Source organism: Nyctereutes procyonoides, unplaced genomic scaffold (assembly GCF_905146905.1).
Source record: "Nyctereutes procyonoides isolate TBG_1078 unplaced genomic scaffold, NYPRO_anot_genome, whole genome shotgun sequence".
Taxonomy (NCBI): Eukaryota; Metazoa; Chordata; class Mammalia; order Carnivora; family Canidae; genus Nyctereutes; species Nyctereutes procyonoides.
Window position 1 is genome coordinate 4,270,315 of NW_026575025.1, and position 14,970 is coordinate 4,285,284.

At 45.4% G+C, this 14,970-nt stretch overlaps 1 protein-coding gene across 3 annotated transcripts in view; it reads right to left on the reverse strand.

Moving 5' to 3' along the window:
* The window catches only part of EXT2 (exostosin glycosyltransferase 2), a 143,048-nt gene that overhangs the window by 107,177 nt on the left and 20,901 nt on the right, over nucleotides 1-14,970 (reverse strand). For all 3 annotated transcript variants that reach the window (XM_055312348.1, XM_055312328.1, XM_055312338.1), the window contains exons 5-7: nucleotides 7,515-7,710; nucleotides 5,524-5,663; nucleotides 2,528-2,621 (exon numbers count right to left, since the gene is read on the reverse strand). In XM_055312348.1, coding sequence (XP_055168323.1) covers nucleotides 2,528-2,621; nucleotides 5,524-5,663; nucleotides 7,515-7,710 — 430 coding nt within the window. The remainder of the gene's footprint in view (nucleotides 1-2,527; nucleotides 2,622-5,523; nucleotides 5,664-7,514; nucleotides 7,711-14,970) is intronic.

The window sequence follows — 14,970 nt, forward strand, 5'->3', positions numbered from 1 at the left end:
CTTTTTAAAACAACTAAACGGAACATGAGAGAGGATCTAGCCGATCCCATCATTTCATAAAGGAGAAAATGAAAACCCAGTGAGCTTTGGTGACTTATCACTGTCGTATAATTCATAGGGACAGAGCCATGGCTCATATCCAAGTCTTTTGACTCCAAGTTTATCTCTTTAAACCCAAATAACCTCAAAGTACCCTATTTTAAATGACCTCTACTCATTCCATCTCAACGGATTTACGATTTCTGAGCCTGGACTCAGAAACAACCAGCTGTGCTAGTCTCAGACCTGTGGTTCCCCAGCCTGCTCTGTGGAATAATGGTATTCTATAAGCTAGCAGTGGGAACTCTGCCCTGAAAACCAAAGGATTCTCTCTCCCAACATGATGATGGTGGGTTTTTACTTGGCCTTGTCAGACTGGAATCTTAAGATGGTGTCTGATTTGGCAGATGACTCTCTACTTAGTTAATAAATCAAGATGCTATATAAAAGAAACACCCAGAGCTTGGACACCAGAACTCTTCTTCTGTGAAAAGGAACACGTTCTTCTTTGAAACTTATAAGAACCACAGGTTTAGATGAAAAATCTAGAGCTCTCCAGATGGACTTTCTAACTGACTGAAACTCAGATAAGGCTAGTACTCAAGTAATAACTGAGAAGCTCAGACACTTAAAATGAACATGAATAGCTCTGAAAAAACAACGAGGAGGCTAAAACTCAACTGAGATTAGTTTTGTTTTTTAAGATTTTATTTTATTATTTTTTTTTTTATGATAGTCACAGAGAGAGACAGAGAGAGAGAGGCAGAGACACAGGCAGAGGAAGAAGTGGGCTCCATGCACCGGGAGCCCGATGCGGGACTCGATCCCGGGCCTCCAGGATCGCGCCCCGGGCCAAAGGCAGGCGCCAAACCACTGCGCCACCCAGGGATCCCTGAGATTTTATTTATTTGAACAAGAGAGAATGCACACAGAGGAAGAGGGAGAAGCAGACTCCCCACTGAGCAGGGAGCCCAATACCCGGATAGAAGCCAGGACCCCAGAATCATGATCTGAGCCAAAGGCAGATGCTTAACTGACTGAGCCACCCAGGCGCCCCTGTGACCTGTTTTCCAATCAGGAAGTCAATATGTTTTAAAGATGAGGTCACTGAGATCCAGAGGAGGCAAATCCTTGGCAGAGGATTTGCACTGACGGCAGAGTCGGTGCCCAGCCGAGATGGTGCTGAATGCAGGCAGTCTAGAGTACTGCGTGACATGGCCATCTCCATGGTTTAAAGCAATAAAAGGGGGTGGTCTCGACCCTCTTTTATTTTTAATTTTCACTGCCTCCTAAAACCCTAACATGACGATTATGACAAATTTTGAAAAAAGAATACACAGTCACTCTAAGATCAAGAAAAAGATGGGAGAAGAGCCTCAGCAACAAAACACAGAAGCTGAAGACAGAATGAGCCATGGCACCTGACTCTCTGGGCCCAAGAGAGCTGCTGAGGAAAATCAGACCTTGGGAAAACCCAAGGTCGTCTGCTGCAGCACCCCAGGTGGGGGCAGAGATGAGGCGGGAAGGAAGAGGACAAACTGAACACATAATCACAAAGCAGTCAGAAGGCCCAATTCCCGCCCATCCCACAGCTAGGTGACCACCCTGCCCTTACCCAGACAGAGGCCTGACACCCATTCCCTGGACAAGGTCACAGGCAGGCTCTCCACCTGGGGTGGAGGTGCCAGACCGAGAACAGAGGGGACACGGGACAGTCACAGACTCAAAGCTGAGAACCCTCCAACCCTCTCTGCCGTTCATCTCCTACAAAGATTATTTTTACAAAAATAAAAACCTTAAGAATCTACTTAAAAAGAAAGGAAACAATTAGCACAGAAACCAATTTGGGGTGGTCTTTTTAAATTTTTTTAACTTGACATTTCAGCCCAACTAAATTTCGTTCTGGACAGAGAAAGGAAAGAGAAGCAGGACTATCCAGGACCTCCAGTGGCATGCTTCAGACCAGAAGAGAGCAACCCAGGGGAAGGGTTATCAGAAGGAAAGAAAACCAGAAAGTGAGGCAGGGGTGCAATAGCTGTTCCAGGGCACAGGGGTGCTCAATGAGGGAGGCTGCTGGAACTGGGGACCTAGGCCAGCTGGTATGACAACATTCTCCTGGGTAACAGCCACTCAGAGGCATCATCCTGAAATGTCCCCTCTTCCAGGGCTGCCTTACTCACTACAACTATCACCTGCTGAGAGAACCACCAGCCAAAAAGGTTCAGATTTGTGTCTTGAACACACTGCTACCCTACGACCCTAAAACAGAAAAATGTGGGCTTACCTCAGCAGAGCTTTTAAATCTCTCACTGTTATTATTTAAAACCTCATTTGATGTGGCCTCACCTGGGTCTGCTTTCCTCTCCTCAGTCTGGTGAGTCAATAGAGTGCCTCACGCATTCAGCTCTGTGGATGTGTATCCCCACCACACAAGCCACCCTTCCGACCACCCATGTCACCTCCCCAGCAAGCCTGCCCAGCCTCTTACCTGCCGCTGCATTTCTTCAATCTGCCTTTGCGGGATGCTCTGCAAAATACTGTACACATCTGACATCTTTTCTTCCGGCACGACCACAGATGCTCTAGAGACAAGAGCAAAACAGTTTCTATACCCAAGGCCCTTTACACACAGCACCTCTACGGACCTGTCTCGTTGCATTCTTCTGAGCACAAACACCCACACTCCCCTTCGGTCCGCATTCCTTCCAGTGAGTGGCTCCCTCATCCTCCTCCTCTCTCAGGGCCGACCTTCTCAAAGGAGTCCTCTCACCTGCTCTGTCTCTTCACCTCCCTCCACACCACCCGTGTGTCCCAGCCATGCTGATGCCCTTTCAGCCACTTCAACAAACCATGCTCTGCCCACCAGGGGGTCTGTGGGTATGAACTTCCTCCTGCCTGGTGCACTCCTCTGTATCTTCACTCCCTGCTCTGAACAGCAAGGACTTTTCTCCTTTAGCTATCTCCTCAAATCCATTCACTCATTCAGCACATTTATGGAGCCGCTATCATGTGCCAGGGACTTGGATTAGAACAGTGACCAAACCAGACAAAGGCGTCTGGGGCTGAGTGCCATGAGAACACCTGCAGGAGAGCATTCTAGGCAGAAGGGCTAACAAGCAGAAGGCCCCAAGGAAGAAGAAGCATGCTGGGAATGATCTGGCAACAGCAAGGAGGCTGGGGTGGCTGGAGAACAGTAAAGATGGAGAATACCAGGAGGTAAACAGGGGAGGGAGGGGCACAGCAGACCGCACCGGGCCTTGCAGGCTACAGTAAGGACTAGACTTTAACTGAACAGAAAGCCATTAGAAGGTTTTAGGCAGTGCTAGCATCTCTGATTAAGTTCCAACAGGGTCATTCTGCCTAAAGTTAGTAGTTAGTAGAAACTGCAGAAAGCCGGGGCAGAAGAATGGCTGGAGACCATCACAAAATACAGTGGAAGAGCTGGTGAAAGTGGTGAGGCCGTAACTGGCAGCAGTGGCCGGCAGGCTAGACATGCGGGTGAGGAAGACAGATGGCTCAGCGATGAGCCATCCGCCAGGGCACCTAGCAGGGTTTCCCATTATGTTTGTACCAATTAACTTATTAAATCTGAAACCTGCCCCCCAATCAAGATTAGTAGTCTGTTAGGATGGAAACCATGTCTGGTTCCACACCCTGAGCACCTGGTACACTGTCTAGCACACGTGGTACTTAATAAATATTCGCTAAATAAGTACATGATTTCTACTACATGGATAGGAAAACTGAGGCTCAAAAAAAAAAAAAAAAAAAGGAAAAATGATTTGGCAAGATCACAAAGCTAACCAGTGACAGGGCTGGTTACCTGAACCCAGGCCATCTAGCTCCAAGTCCAAAGCCCTTCCACCACTTATCCATTATTACAGCTACCCAAGCCGGTCTGGGTTCACTCAGAGTACTGCCTCCACGAAGCCCTCACCAAATCCACTGCCGACAATGGTGTTTGCATCCTTCTAGTGTTTCTCCTACCATTCCATCCAGCCGGGTTGTGTCTCATCACAGTAGTTGGTCATTGCTGGTTTACTTGTCTATCTTCCACCACTAGACTAGGGGCTTCCTAGAGGCAACGTTTGACCTTGATCATCTTTGTTTCCCCATACCTAACACGGTACCCGGCAAATAAAGGGCCCTCAACAAATGTCTCCACGGGTGCTTAAAGGACTGAAAGTGGCTCAGCACCTAAGATAAAAAGAATTACACAGCCTCATCTTTCAGGCTGAATGAGGCTCCCCCTCTGTTCTGGGCTTCCACCACCCCCTGTGCCGGCATCTACTATGGCACTTGTCACACATTATTAAAATGCTTGGTTTATCTTCCCCACAAGATCCCAGGCTCCTTAAGAGCAGAGACTACATTATTCACAGAAGATTTTCCAATAACTATGAGATGAATGAAGGTACCCAAGAATGAACACCACTTACATTGTTCAAATACCTATGGTGAGGGATCCCTGGGTGGCGCAGCGGTTTGGCACCTGCCTTTGGCCCAGGGCGCGATCCTGGAGACCCAGGATCGAATCCCACATCGGGCTCCCGGTGCATGGAGCCTGCTTCTCCCTCTGCCTATGTCTCTGCCTCTCTCTCTCTCTCTCTGTGTGTGTGTGTGTAACTATCATAAATAAATAAAATTAAAAAAAAAACAAATACCTATGGTGATCGGACAGGAAGGGAAACATCAGAACAGTTGGGAGAGGAGAAAGTATCTGAGGCAGAGTTAGCTGAGAGGTATACACAAAGGGGGCTAATTTTCAATGATCTTTAACCGTCAGAGTCCTAGGGAAATGAAACGACACGAGACAGAGAGCTCTGCTGTCCATTACAGCCATAACCGAGCGGAACCTACGTTTGTCCATCTGGGCACTGGGAATGTTTCTCTGTGGAGGCACTCCACCTCCAGCTAGTAACATTATGCAAATTCTGTAGCATCTCTAGAGTAGTGTTTCACCAGTGTGGCTACAAATCACACCCACTGAGCTTTGACGTGCTGCATTCCTGAGGGTAAGGCCCAGGCATATTTTAAAGTCCTTCAGATGAATATACTCTGCGGTTACAGTGGAGAACCTCTGCTCTTGACCAAGGGCTGCTAAACATCTTTGGTAAAAGGCCAGATAATAAATATTTTAGACTTTGTGGACCATATAATCTGTCACAACTACTCAGCTCTGCCGTAGTAGCAGAAAAAAAAAAAAAACAGCCAGTAGATAATTATGTGAGTGAATGGGCATGGCTGTGTTTCAATAAAACTTTATTTACAAAACCTGGCAGCTTCCCATATTTGGCCCAAAGGCTTCAGTTTGTGAACCTCTGCTCTAGGCCACCAGGCTAACTCATCTGATGGAAAATACAGTAAAACGCTCTACAGAAGTAGTTCCCAAACCTCAGTAGGCATTACAATTACTTAGGGCGCTTTCAAAATCTAATACACACAGAATCACTGGCGTAAAGTTTATTAGAAGGTAACACTCACCTCTTCCAGTCCAGAACTTCAGAGAAAGGCAAAATATAGGAGTCTGCAATGACAACCGGGACACAGCCAGCACGTAAAACGTCACTCAGTACCGCCTGGCCCAGCCGAGCACCACGAAGGACCACACAGAAAGTGGCCTCCTGCAGGAACACAAGCAGAGGCAGGGGATTACAAATCAGTTTCGCTGATCCACTTACTCTGATCACTGCAGACCATGAAGTCCTCCTGAGGGCTGAAGCCAAGCAATACTGAGACATCCTGACTGCAAATGCTACCAGATAAAAACTCACACCAGTGGAACTGGAAAAGCTGAACTGGCTGCAATGCTTCATATTTTCCACTCTTCAGTGTCATCCCAATGCTGCTACTGGTGGCATCTAAAATGTCCAGAACCAATGTCCAAGTCTTTTTCTGGGTGCTCAATAATGTGACGTCCCACAGACTGGTCCCTTCCAGCCCTAGTTGACTATGCAAACACCATGGCATAGGGGTTGAGCCCCACTTAGAGCACTGACATCAGCCTACCTCATAACAGAATTATTTTGTCTGGGCATTCAGGCTTTCTAGAGGACCCCCTAGAGGGAAGCTATCAACTCTCATCCTTCTACTCCTCATAGCATCGACCAGTGTGCTCTGCACATAGAAGACATTCATTTTATAAATGCAATGCTTTTGAAAACACACAAATATGTTCTTCTTGGAACAATAAATCAAACAGAAAGCAAAATCTCAAAAAAATTCTTCTCCTTTCATTCCCTCAAAACTAGTCCCTGTGGGGAACATTTCAGAAAATGACAGATGTACAGGAGGACAGTTACAACAGGTAAACCGAAATAAGAAACAACCCTATCTCTAACACTCAGTTTCTCCCAGTTTTTGCCTCTTCAGGAGGAAAAAATATACTTTAAAAAAAAAAAAAAAAAGCCCACTGTTTCATCTTTACAGCTAGAGAAAAGGCAGGCTCAGGGAAAAAAAAAAAAATGTAGAGAAACTCAATATGGCAAACTCCTCTGGGGATACATGAGAAAGCAGCAAGGGCTAAAGAAGAGAATCCGTCATGGCGCCTAGAGGTGCAGGTGGACAGCTCAGCCTGCCCTGAAGAGTCGGCATCCAGATGTGGACACACGTGCTGATAGCCATTTTTCCTGTCTAGACAAAGGTTACTATAAATACTCCTGCTCACATCACCACTGTTATCAGTCAGACATTCCAGAGGAGATACAGCACTTTTTGAGAGAAAGTATTTTAACAATCTCAGCATGGGCCAGTTCTCTTAGGAGATTTAAAAAAAAAAAAAAAAAAAAAAGAATCACACCAGCTCCTTGCTATTTCTTCTTGAACTATTTTAGATATTTCAGGGAACAAAACTCACTTTCTCCTTTCCTAGCCCCCATGCCCTTGGAATGTCAAGCATCTTGCTTATGCTTAAAATATCCCCCAAAGGACTACTCTGCCAGTGGTTATGGAAATAGTGCCATGCCCATGACTTAAGTAAAGGACATACTGCCAGTAGGACATGCCGAGGGTGGCAAAACAGCAACAGACAAAACAGTAACAAAAAGTGAAAATTTCCCATTCCCAGCAAAAGGTGACTGTAGCCTTGTGGGCCAGCATGCCAGAGGATACAAGCTGCCACCTTAAAGAAGGGAATTTCTCTGGACGGGCTTTTGAATACAGGGTAAAAGTAAAATACTTTTGCCCACTCTATCCATGTGATTTCTCTGCAAACCCATCACAGTTGAAATTCTGGAGTGTTACTGAATATCTGAAAGGAGCAAGAACACTCCCAGGCCAAGCAGCTCTGCACAAACGGTACACCAGACACTGACGCACCCGAGGGCCCATGTGGCTGGTAAGGAGCAGTACGTTTTCAGCTCCCCGAGGTTAATTCTCCTGGATGCATGTGGAAAACAAGGCCTCTTGCTGGGGTGCATGTTACTTCATGAAAGGGCCCTCCACCAGCTCCGAGAGAGTGAAGGACAAATGCTCACCTGCAGCACCTGGGGGTAATCGTAGACCTGGTGCTCCCGGCAGCGCTTACGGACTGACAGGACGCCCTCTGAGAGGTTGGTGCATTTATCCAGTACTAACACTGACTCCCCGTGTTTGGCCTGGATGGCTTCCAGGTCTTCTCTGTACTCGGGGTGGACGGCCATCTGAGAGGACAGCAGGAAGTAGCGCCGGGGACTACAAGAGAGCAAAAAGTGTGACTGGAACGCTGCTGCTGGCCTGCTGGTCAAGGAAAGATAAACTTGGATGTTACACTTATGGCAATAAGTGGATTCTCACCAGCCATCGCATCCCTCGATTTTCTGGAAAATTACACTCCGTGGTGTTGCTCAGTACTTACAGTATTATACACCATAAGAACCTAAGGTATGATTCAGTCACGTGCAATCTTTATAAATATTTTATTGGGAGAAGTTGTTCATGCTGTGAGGAGATGCTTGTCATAGGCCAAGCTTGGAGAGCACGCTATAAATACCTGTGTACGTGTGTGGAAAAAGAGAGAAACTGGCTGTTTGGAGAAGCATCAGCATGTTATCCTAAGTTATATCTGAGGACTCAGATGGGTAAAGGAACTGAGAGCTGGCTGCCTTGTTCAAATAGGAAGAGAGGGAAACAATGGGCTAAGTACCGGCTGTAAAACCGGAGGGGTAAAAGGACTGCTTCTGGGTGCTGAATGGCCTCCTCCGGCTCTGGAGATGCTGCAGTGAAAACAGCCCCTTATCCCCAAGCCCCCTGGACACAGGAAGACTGAATTTGTGTTGAGAACGATAAGTGGGAAAAACTATCTTCACCAAAGTAGGGAGCCACTCTTAACATCTGGATAGCAAGGATGTCTAAAAGAAAATGGAGTGAAGTAAGGATTTCTGGGGGTCTAGTGCCATTTAGATCTCCATAAGAGATAAAAATCCGAATACTTACAAAGTTAGTAAGCCAGAAGTCAAGGGGGAGTTTCAGGGTAAGTCATTCTCTCCTTGAAGGCAAGATTCCCACAGGCAGAGAGGTTACACGGCATAAACACTATACAGGTTGAGGGACGACTGCGATCACCATCAAAGAAATGAATAATATAAAACAGGTTCCAGGAAAAAGTGAAACACCCATCAGACCAAGAAGCAGTAATAATATGAGTCTACCCCACACTAGACTGCACCAGGGTAAGTTCTGGGTGGGGGGTCGGGGGGTGGGCATACATCTCATAGGCAATGCCACCAGGCAGGCTGATACAAGTCTGCACATAAGAAAGACCAAAACCAGGCAGCCCAGGTGGCTCAGCAGTTTAGCACCACCTTCAACCCAGGGCGTGATCCTGGAATCCCGGGATCGGGTCCCGTGTCGGGCTTCCTGATGGAGCCTGCTTCTCCCTCTGCCTGTGTCTCTGCCTCTGTGTGTCTGTGCCTCTCTCTCTGTGTGTGTCTCTCATTGATGGATGGATGGATGGATGGATGGATGGAAGGAAGGAAGGAAGGAAGGAAGGAAGGAAGGAAGGAAGACCAAAACCTATACTGACCCCCATCTCTCTTCTTTTTTTTTTTTTCTTTTATTTTTCTTCTTGCTTTGGGAAAAAGGAAGGGTAATTTTTTTTTCTTTTTTTAGTTTCTTAGACTTACTTGGAGGTTCTAGCTGGAGAATGCCTTACCCATACATCCATAGCCTAAGAACAACCACTCTGACTGAAAAGGTCATCACATTTCACCCAGCACTAAGCTTCAGGTCCCAAACATAGAGCAATGAGTGGAGCAGGGCAGCGCTCCCCTTGCCAGCCAGCACAGCTACAGAAACTCCAGAAACACACAACACACCCCACAGCCAGATGGCCTTCCAATCCTCAGAACCATTTCTTCTGGTAATTCCTTTAAGCAGCTGAACTACAAGCAAAGGGTACTTACCCTGCCACAGTTAAGAAAGAAAAGGATGTACACATTCCCTAAAACCTGTCTTAACAGCAATCAGCCACATGAGACCATTAAAATTAAACTTAAAATTCAGGGATCCCTGGGTGGCGCAGTGGTTTGGCGCCTGCCTTTGGCCCAGGGCGCGATCCTGGAGACCCGGGATCGAGTCCCACGTCGGGCTCCCGGTGCATGGAGCCTGCTTCTCCCTCTGCCTATGTCTCTGCCTCTCTCTCTGTGTGTGACTATCGTAAATAAATAAAACAAACAAACAAAAAAAAAAACTTTAAACTTAAAATTCAGTTCCTCTGTCACACCAGCCACATTTGAAATTCTCAATAGCCATTATGTAGCTAGTGGGGCACCTAAGAGCAGAAATACAGATGATCTCCCACCGCAGAAAGGTCTATTTGATAGAGCTGCCCTCAATGGCCACTCAGATCCAGACACCAGGGTAAAGTTAAGTGGAGATAAGAAAGATATGGAATAGCAACCCATCGGGGAGCCAGTTTGGATCAGCCATACAGACTGGTTCCTCTCATCCTGGACAATTTCCCCCTAAATTACAATTTATTGAACAATATGCTGAATATTTATAGCTGAAAGTATTCCTTCTAGACACTGAAACACTTTTGGATTCTATTCCCAGCCCTAAGCCTCAATAATTTTTCTTTTGCAAAAGCATTAATTTTTAGATGGATGACTTGATGATGGAAAGATCATATAAAAGAGCACTTACAGGGTGCCTGGTTGATTCAGTTGGTTAAGTGTCTGCCTTTGGCTCAGGTCATGATCCCAGGGGCCTGGGATCCAGCTCTGCGTTGAGTTCCCTGCTCTCTGCTTCTCCCTCTCCCTCTGCCTTGTGCTCTATCTCTCTGGCAAATAAATAAATAAAATCTTTAAAAAAAAAAAAAAAAGCACTTGCAGATCATCTCAAAGTGAATACCATCTCCCTTCAAAGTATTTCTGTAATCAAACTTGTCTGGTTAAACAAGAGAAAGACTTATAGGCAAACTCACAAAACAAGCAGGGTTTGGGGGGGGGGTTTCAAAGATTTTATTTATTTATTCATGAGAGACAGAGAGAGAGAGGCAGAGACACAGGCAGAGGGAGAAGCAGGCTCCCTGTGGGGAGCCCAGTGTGGGACTCGATCCCCAGGATCACAACCTGAGCCAAAGACAGACGCTCAGCCACTGAGCCACCCAGGTGTCCTAAGACAAGCAGGGTTTAAAACCACCTTAACAATTAGAGTTATCTGGAAATGAAACAGACTGGTGTTTTTTTTTTTTTCAAGTCAGAAAACTTCTCATTAACAAGTCATGGTGAAATCAGCCATGCATTAAGTTAGGGCCAAATGACCTTTAAAGGTCTTTCCGATTCCTAAGACACTGGTTCTACTATAAATTTCATGGGCAATGGTTATTTGCTGGATGCTTCTGGAGACTTTCTATTTAAGTGGAGCAGCTAGCCTAAAACTGGCAATGCTCTACGCTGTGTAGAATAAGAACAGACACGATGGTACCCAGAAAGGTGTCCATGCAGAAGGGCGCAAAGAGTTGGGAGTTCCGGAGAGAAAAGAGTGATTCTGCATGGCATGGGTGGGGACAGAAATGGCGCGCCTGGAATGCTGAAGCCTTTCTAGGGTGAAGGATTCTACTGAGGGAAGAGCTGGGAGGTGGCCCAATGCAGAGTATGAGAGCCCTGAAAGGGTATCCAAGGTCTCTGCAGCCATGGCAATCCAATGGGATAAGAAGGTTAGGAGGGCATGTGGGAATCCCAGAACAGTGTTAGAGCCTGGGCAGGCTGAATAGGGTGCTATGTTGTAGGAAGGGGAAGAGCAATGGCACTCTCACCCCAGTATGGGGTGCTGGAACCCAAGAAGGCTGAGGAGGGTATCTGCTGGGGCAACTGGGTAGGATATAGCAGTAGGGGCACAACGTGGGGGACTCAGAGTCTGAGTGAAGGTGAAGAGGGCATCTGTGCAGTGATGGAGGCCATGGCACCACAGAACTTTGGTTATGTGCAAGAGTAGATCAAATGTAACGATACTGAGGATAAATGAGAGCTAGATTTCTCACTGTCAGAGAACGGAGTTACAAATATGCAAAAGGAAAAAAACAGAATGCTCCTGTAGGGCTGGATGGAGTTGCAGACAGGGATATGAATGCACGGTTTTCAATGTCCAGAGATAACACAGAGACTATCCATCTACATAGACCCAGAAATAAATACAGACGTTCCTGAGTAAAGAAGGACTTTGGCTGAGTTTCACCATCAAGAAACAAAGTTGTATTTTAGATATTGGATCACCAGGGTCACTGAATCCCTACTCTACCATTACTCCATTTTCAGCATAAATGTGCAGATGTGCACAAGGGTCTAGAAACATTCCCTCTGTCTGCCTGCTGGTTCTCCCTGACCTGACAGATGGCTGATGGAGTGTGCCCATTTTAGTTTTAAGCAAACAAAATCTTAAGGTGGATTTGTTTTTCTTTTAAGGACTGAAATTACTAGTTAGGACTTTCATGTTTCCTCCCAGCAGCGCTGATATTTAAGTTTAAGCAAAATCATGCTGAGAACTTGAAGTCTCCCTCAATAGTAACAGTTGTAAACTCCCAATTTAGTTCCTTTTAGAGAGACAAGGACAAGAATTCCAGCTGAGCCCAACACAGCTGTGAGAAGAAGCTATCAATAGCAACAATCCTCAGCTTCCCATTGAAAAAATATTGAGAGAGATTTAAAATAAAAATAAAAACAAAGCTCTCACTACTCTATGTAGCCCTCAAGAGATGTGGGAATTCCCTTAAGAAGCAACTCTCACAAAGAACAACAAATCCAGAGCGTGGCCATAAGGTCACCCACCCTGCCTCCTCTCAAGTCCCTGGAAAGGGTGATGAGTCTGGAGTCTCTCTTTGTCCTTTTTTTTCCTCCTTCTTCTTCTTCTTTTTCCTTCAGAGAGAAGGGAGTGTTGCTTATGAAAGAAACATCAAACTTCTGGGCCAAACTGCAAGCTGGAGGGAACTGGAGCACGAGTCCTGCTGAGCTGAGCTGTAGAAATCCACCAATTGGCCAGCAGGGGGAGGATGGCGCCCCAGGCAGCCTTTAGCTGTCTTCCCTGTCCTCACAGATCTACTCTTCCTCCTTCTAGTTACTGGACACAAAATTCTTCAGAGCCTGAGAGCTTAAGTGATTTAGTTAAAGATCTTAATTTCAGTCTAATTATACATAAAAACTAGGAAGATTCAGTTACTAAGAAAATACCACCACGACAGCAGTTTAAATCTTTGAAAGTAATCACCTGAAAAGAATTTTTACTGTTCAGAGATGGTTAGTTCTGTTTTTACTGAATCTTTTCCTTTTGGTAGGTTTTTTTCCCGAGGTCAAATTCTGAAGGGAAAGAAGAGTCCAAACCAATATAAGAGAGCTAGATTATACTAGAGAAATTAGATAATAAAGCGAGGAGAGTTCAAGCAGTCTTACTAAAGAAAGGCCCAGAGACAGCCATGCTGAAGGGACAGACCTGACCCTCCGGCTTGCTCTCCGCAGCACTGCTGACAGGTGGACCCCACAATTCTCTGCTGCACATTGTGCACTGCAGAGATTTCACCACACCTCCGGCCTCCACTCACCAGATACCAGGAACACCCTGTGCAGAACAGTTAACACACTAGGTCTGACTGCCCTCCTCTGAAAGGCTGGCTCTTGGTTGGTGTTTTAGGGGACCTCCTCCCCAGAACCCTTCCTGTGCCCAAACTGTCTGTACAAACAATATGGTTTATGTTAAACACTTGCTTTCTTTCTGGAAATCTGAAACGTTGGCACATGCCAAGCAGACAATGTGCATGTGATTAGCTCCCAATGAAAACCCGGGGTGTGGAGCCTCTAACAAGTTCCCTGGTAAGCAACATTTTATGTATCTTGTCACCAGTGGTTGCAGGGGGAGTTAAGTACATCCTGTGTGACCGTGTGACACCACTGGAAGAGGACCTTTGATGCCTGCACCCAGTTTCCTCGGACTTCACCTCATGTACCTTTTCCCTTTGCTGACTAGGCTTAGTTTCCTTTTGCTACAATAAATTATAGCCATGAGTATGACTATATATATTGAGTCCTGAGCTTCTCAGCAAATCATTGAAATTGGAGGTGGTCATAGGGACCCCAACACACATACACCCTAAGTCAAAACAGTCAAAAAGGCACCACATATTGCCAAATGTCCCTGGGGAGACAAAAATGATGCTCCCTCCCGTGTTGAGAACCACGAGCCTAGCTATGCTTGGTCTAAACAGGCCTTCAATAAGGATTTGATCTGAACTGCAGTGAACTGAATTAAATAGTTTCCAAAACAACTTCAGAGGAAAAATTTAAAAAAGCAGAAGGTTAAAAAACGACTTTCAAAAACTACACAACTGGTTTATTTATTTTTTTACACAACTGGTTTAAATTTAAATTTAAGTAAATGTTCACAGAAGCAGACTGTAGAGAAGTAAAATCTTTTTTCTAGGTTAACTGACTTTTCTCCACTATTAGAGTTTTATATTATGATATCTATTAAAATGTATTTATATTATAATACCTATTTTATCTAGTGCTACATAAATATTCCAAATTAAGATCCTAGATACATGACAAAAGACTTGTACCACCGGAAAGAGTACCAGCTGGGCTCACTCACACGGATCATTCTTTCTCATTACAGACATCTAGTCACAGGGCAGCCCTAGTGGCTCAGAGGTTTAGCACCACCTTCAGCCCAGGGCCTGATCCTGGAGACCAGGGATCGAGTCCCACGTCAGGCTGCCTGCTTCTCCCTCTGCTTCTGTCTCTGCCTCTCTCTCTCTCTCTCTCTCTTTCATGAATAAATAAAATCTTAAAAAAAAAAACACAACACTGAGGCTAAAATTAATAAGTCAGGAAATGATAGATGTTGGTGAGGATGCAGAGAAAGGAGAAGCCTCTTACACTGTTGGTAGGAAAGTAAGCTGGTGCAGCCACTCTGGAAAATATGGAAGTTCCTCAAAAAGTTGAAAACAGAGCTACCCTACGACCCAGCAATTGCACTACTGGGTATTTACCCCAAGGTACAAATGTAGTGATCCAAAGGGGCACCTGCACCCGTGTTTATCGCAGCGATGTCCATTAATAGCCAAACTGGAAAGAGCTAAGATGTCCATTGACAGATGAATGAATAAACAAGATGTGGTATATATATATATATATATACATATATATATGTATATATATATATATATAATGGAATATTACTCAGCCATCAAAAAAAATGAAATCTTGCCATTTGCAATGACGTGGATAGACCTTGAGGGTATTATGCTAAACGAAATAAGTCAATCAGGGAATGACAATTACCATATGATTTCACTCATACACAGAATTTAAGAAACAAAACAGAGGAGCATAGGGGAAGGGAGAGAGAAATAAAACAAAATGAAATCAGAGAGGGAGACAAACCATAAGAGACTCTTAACTCTAAGAAACAAACTGAGGGTTGCTGGAGGGGAAGTGGATGGGGGGATGGAGTAAGTGGGTG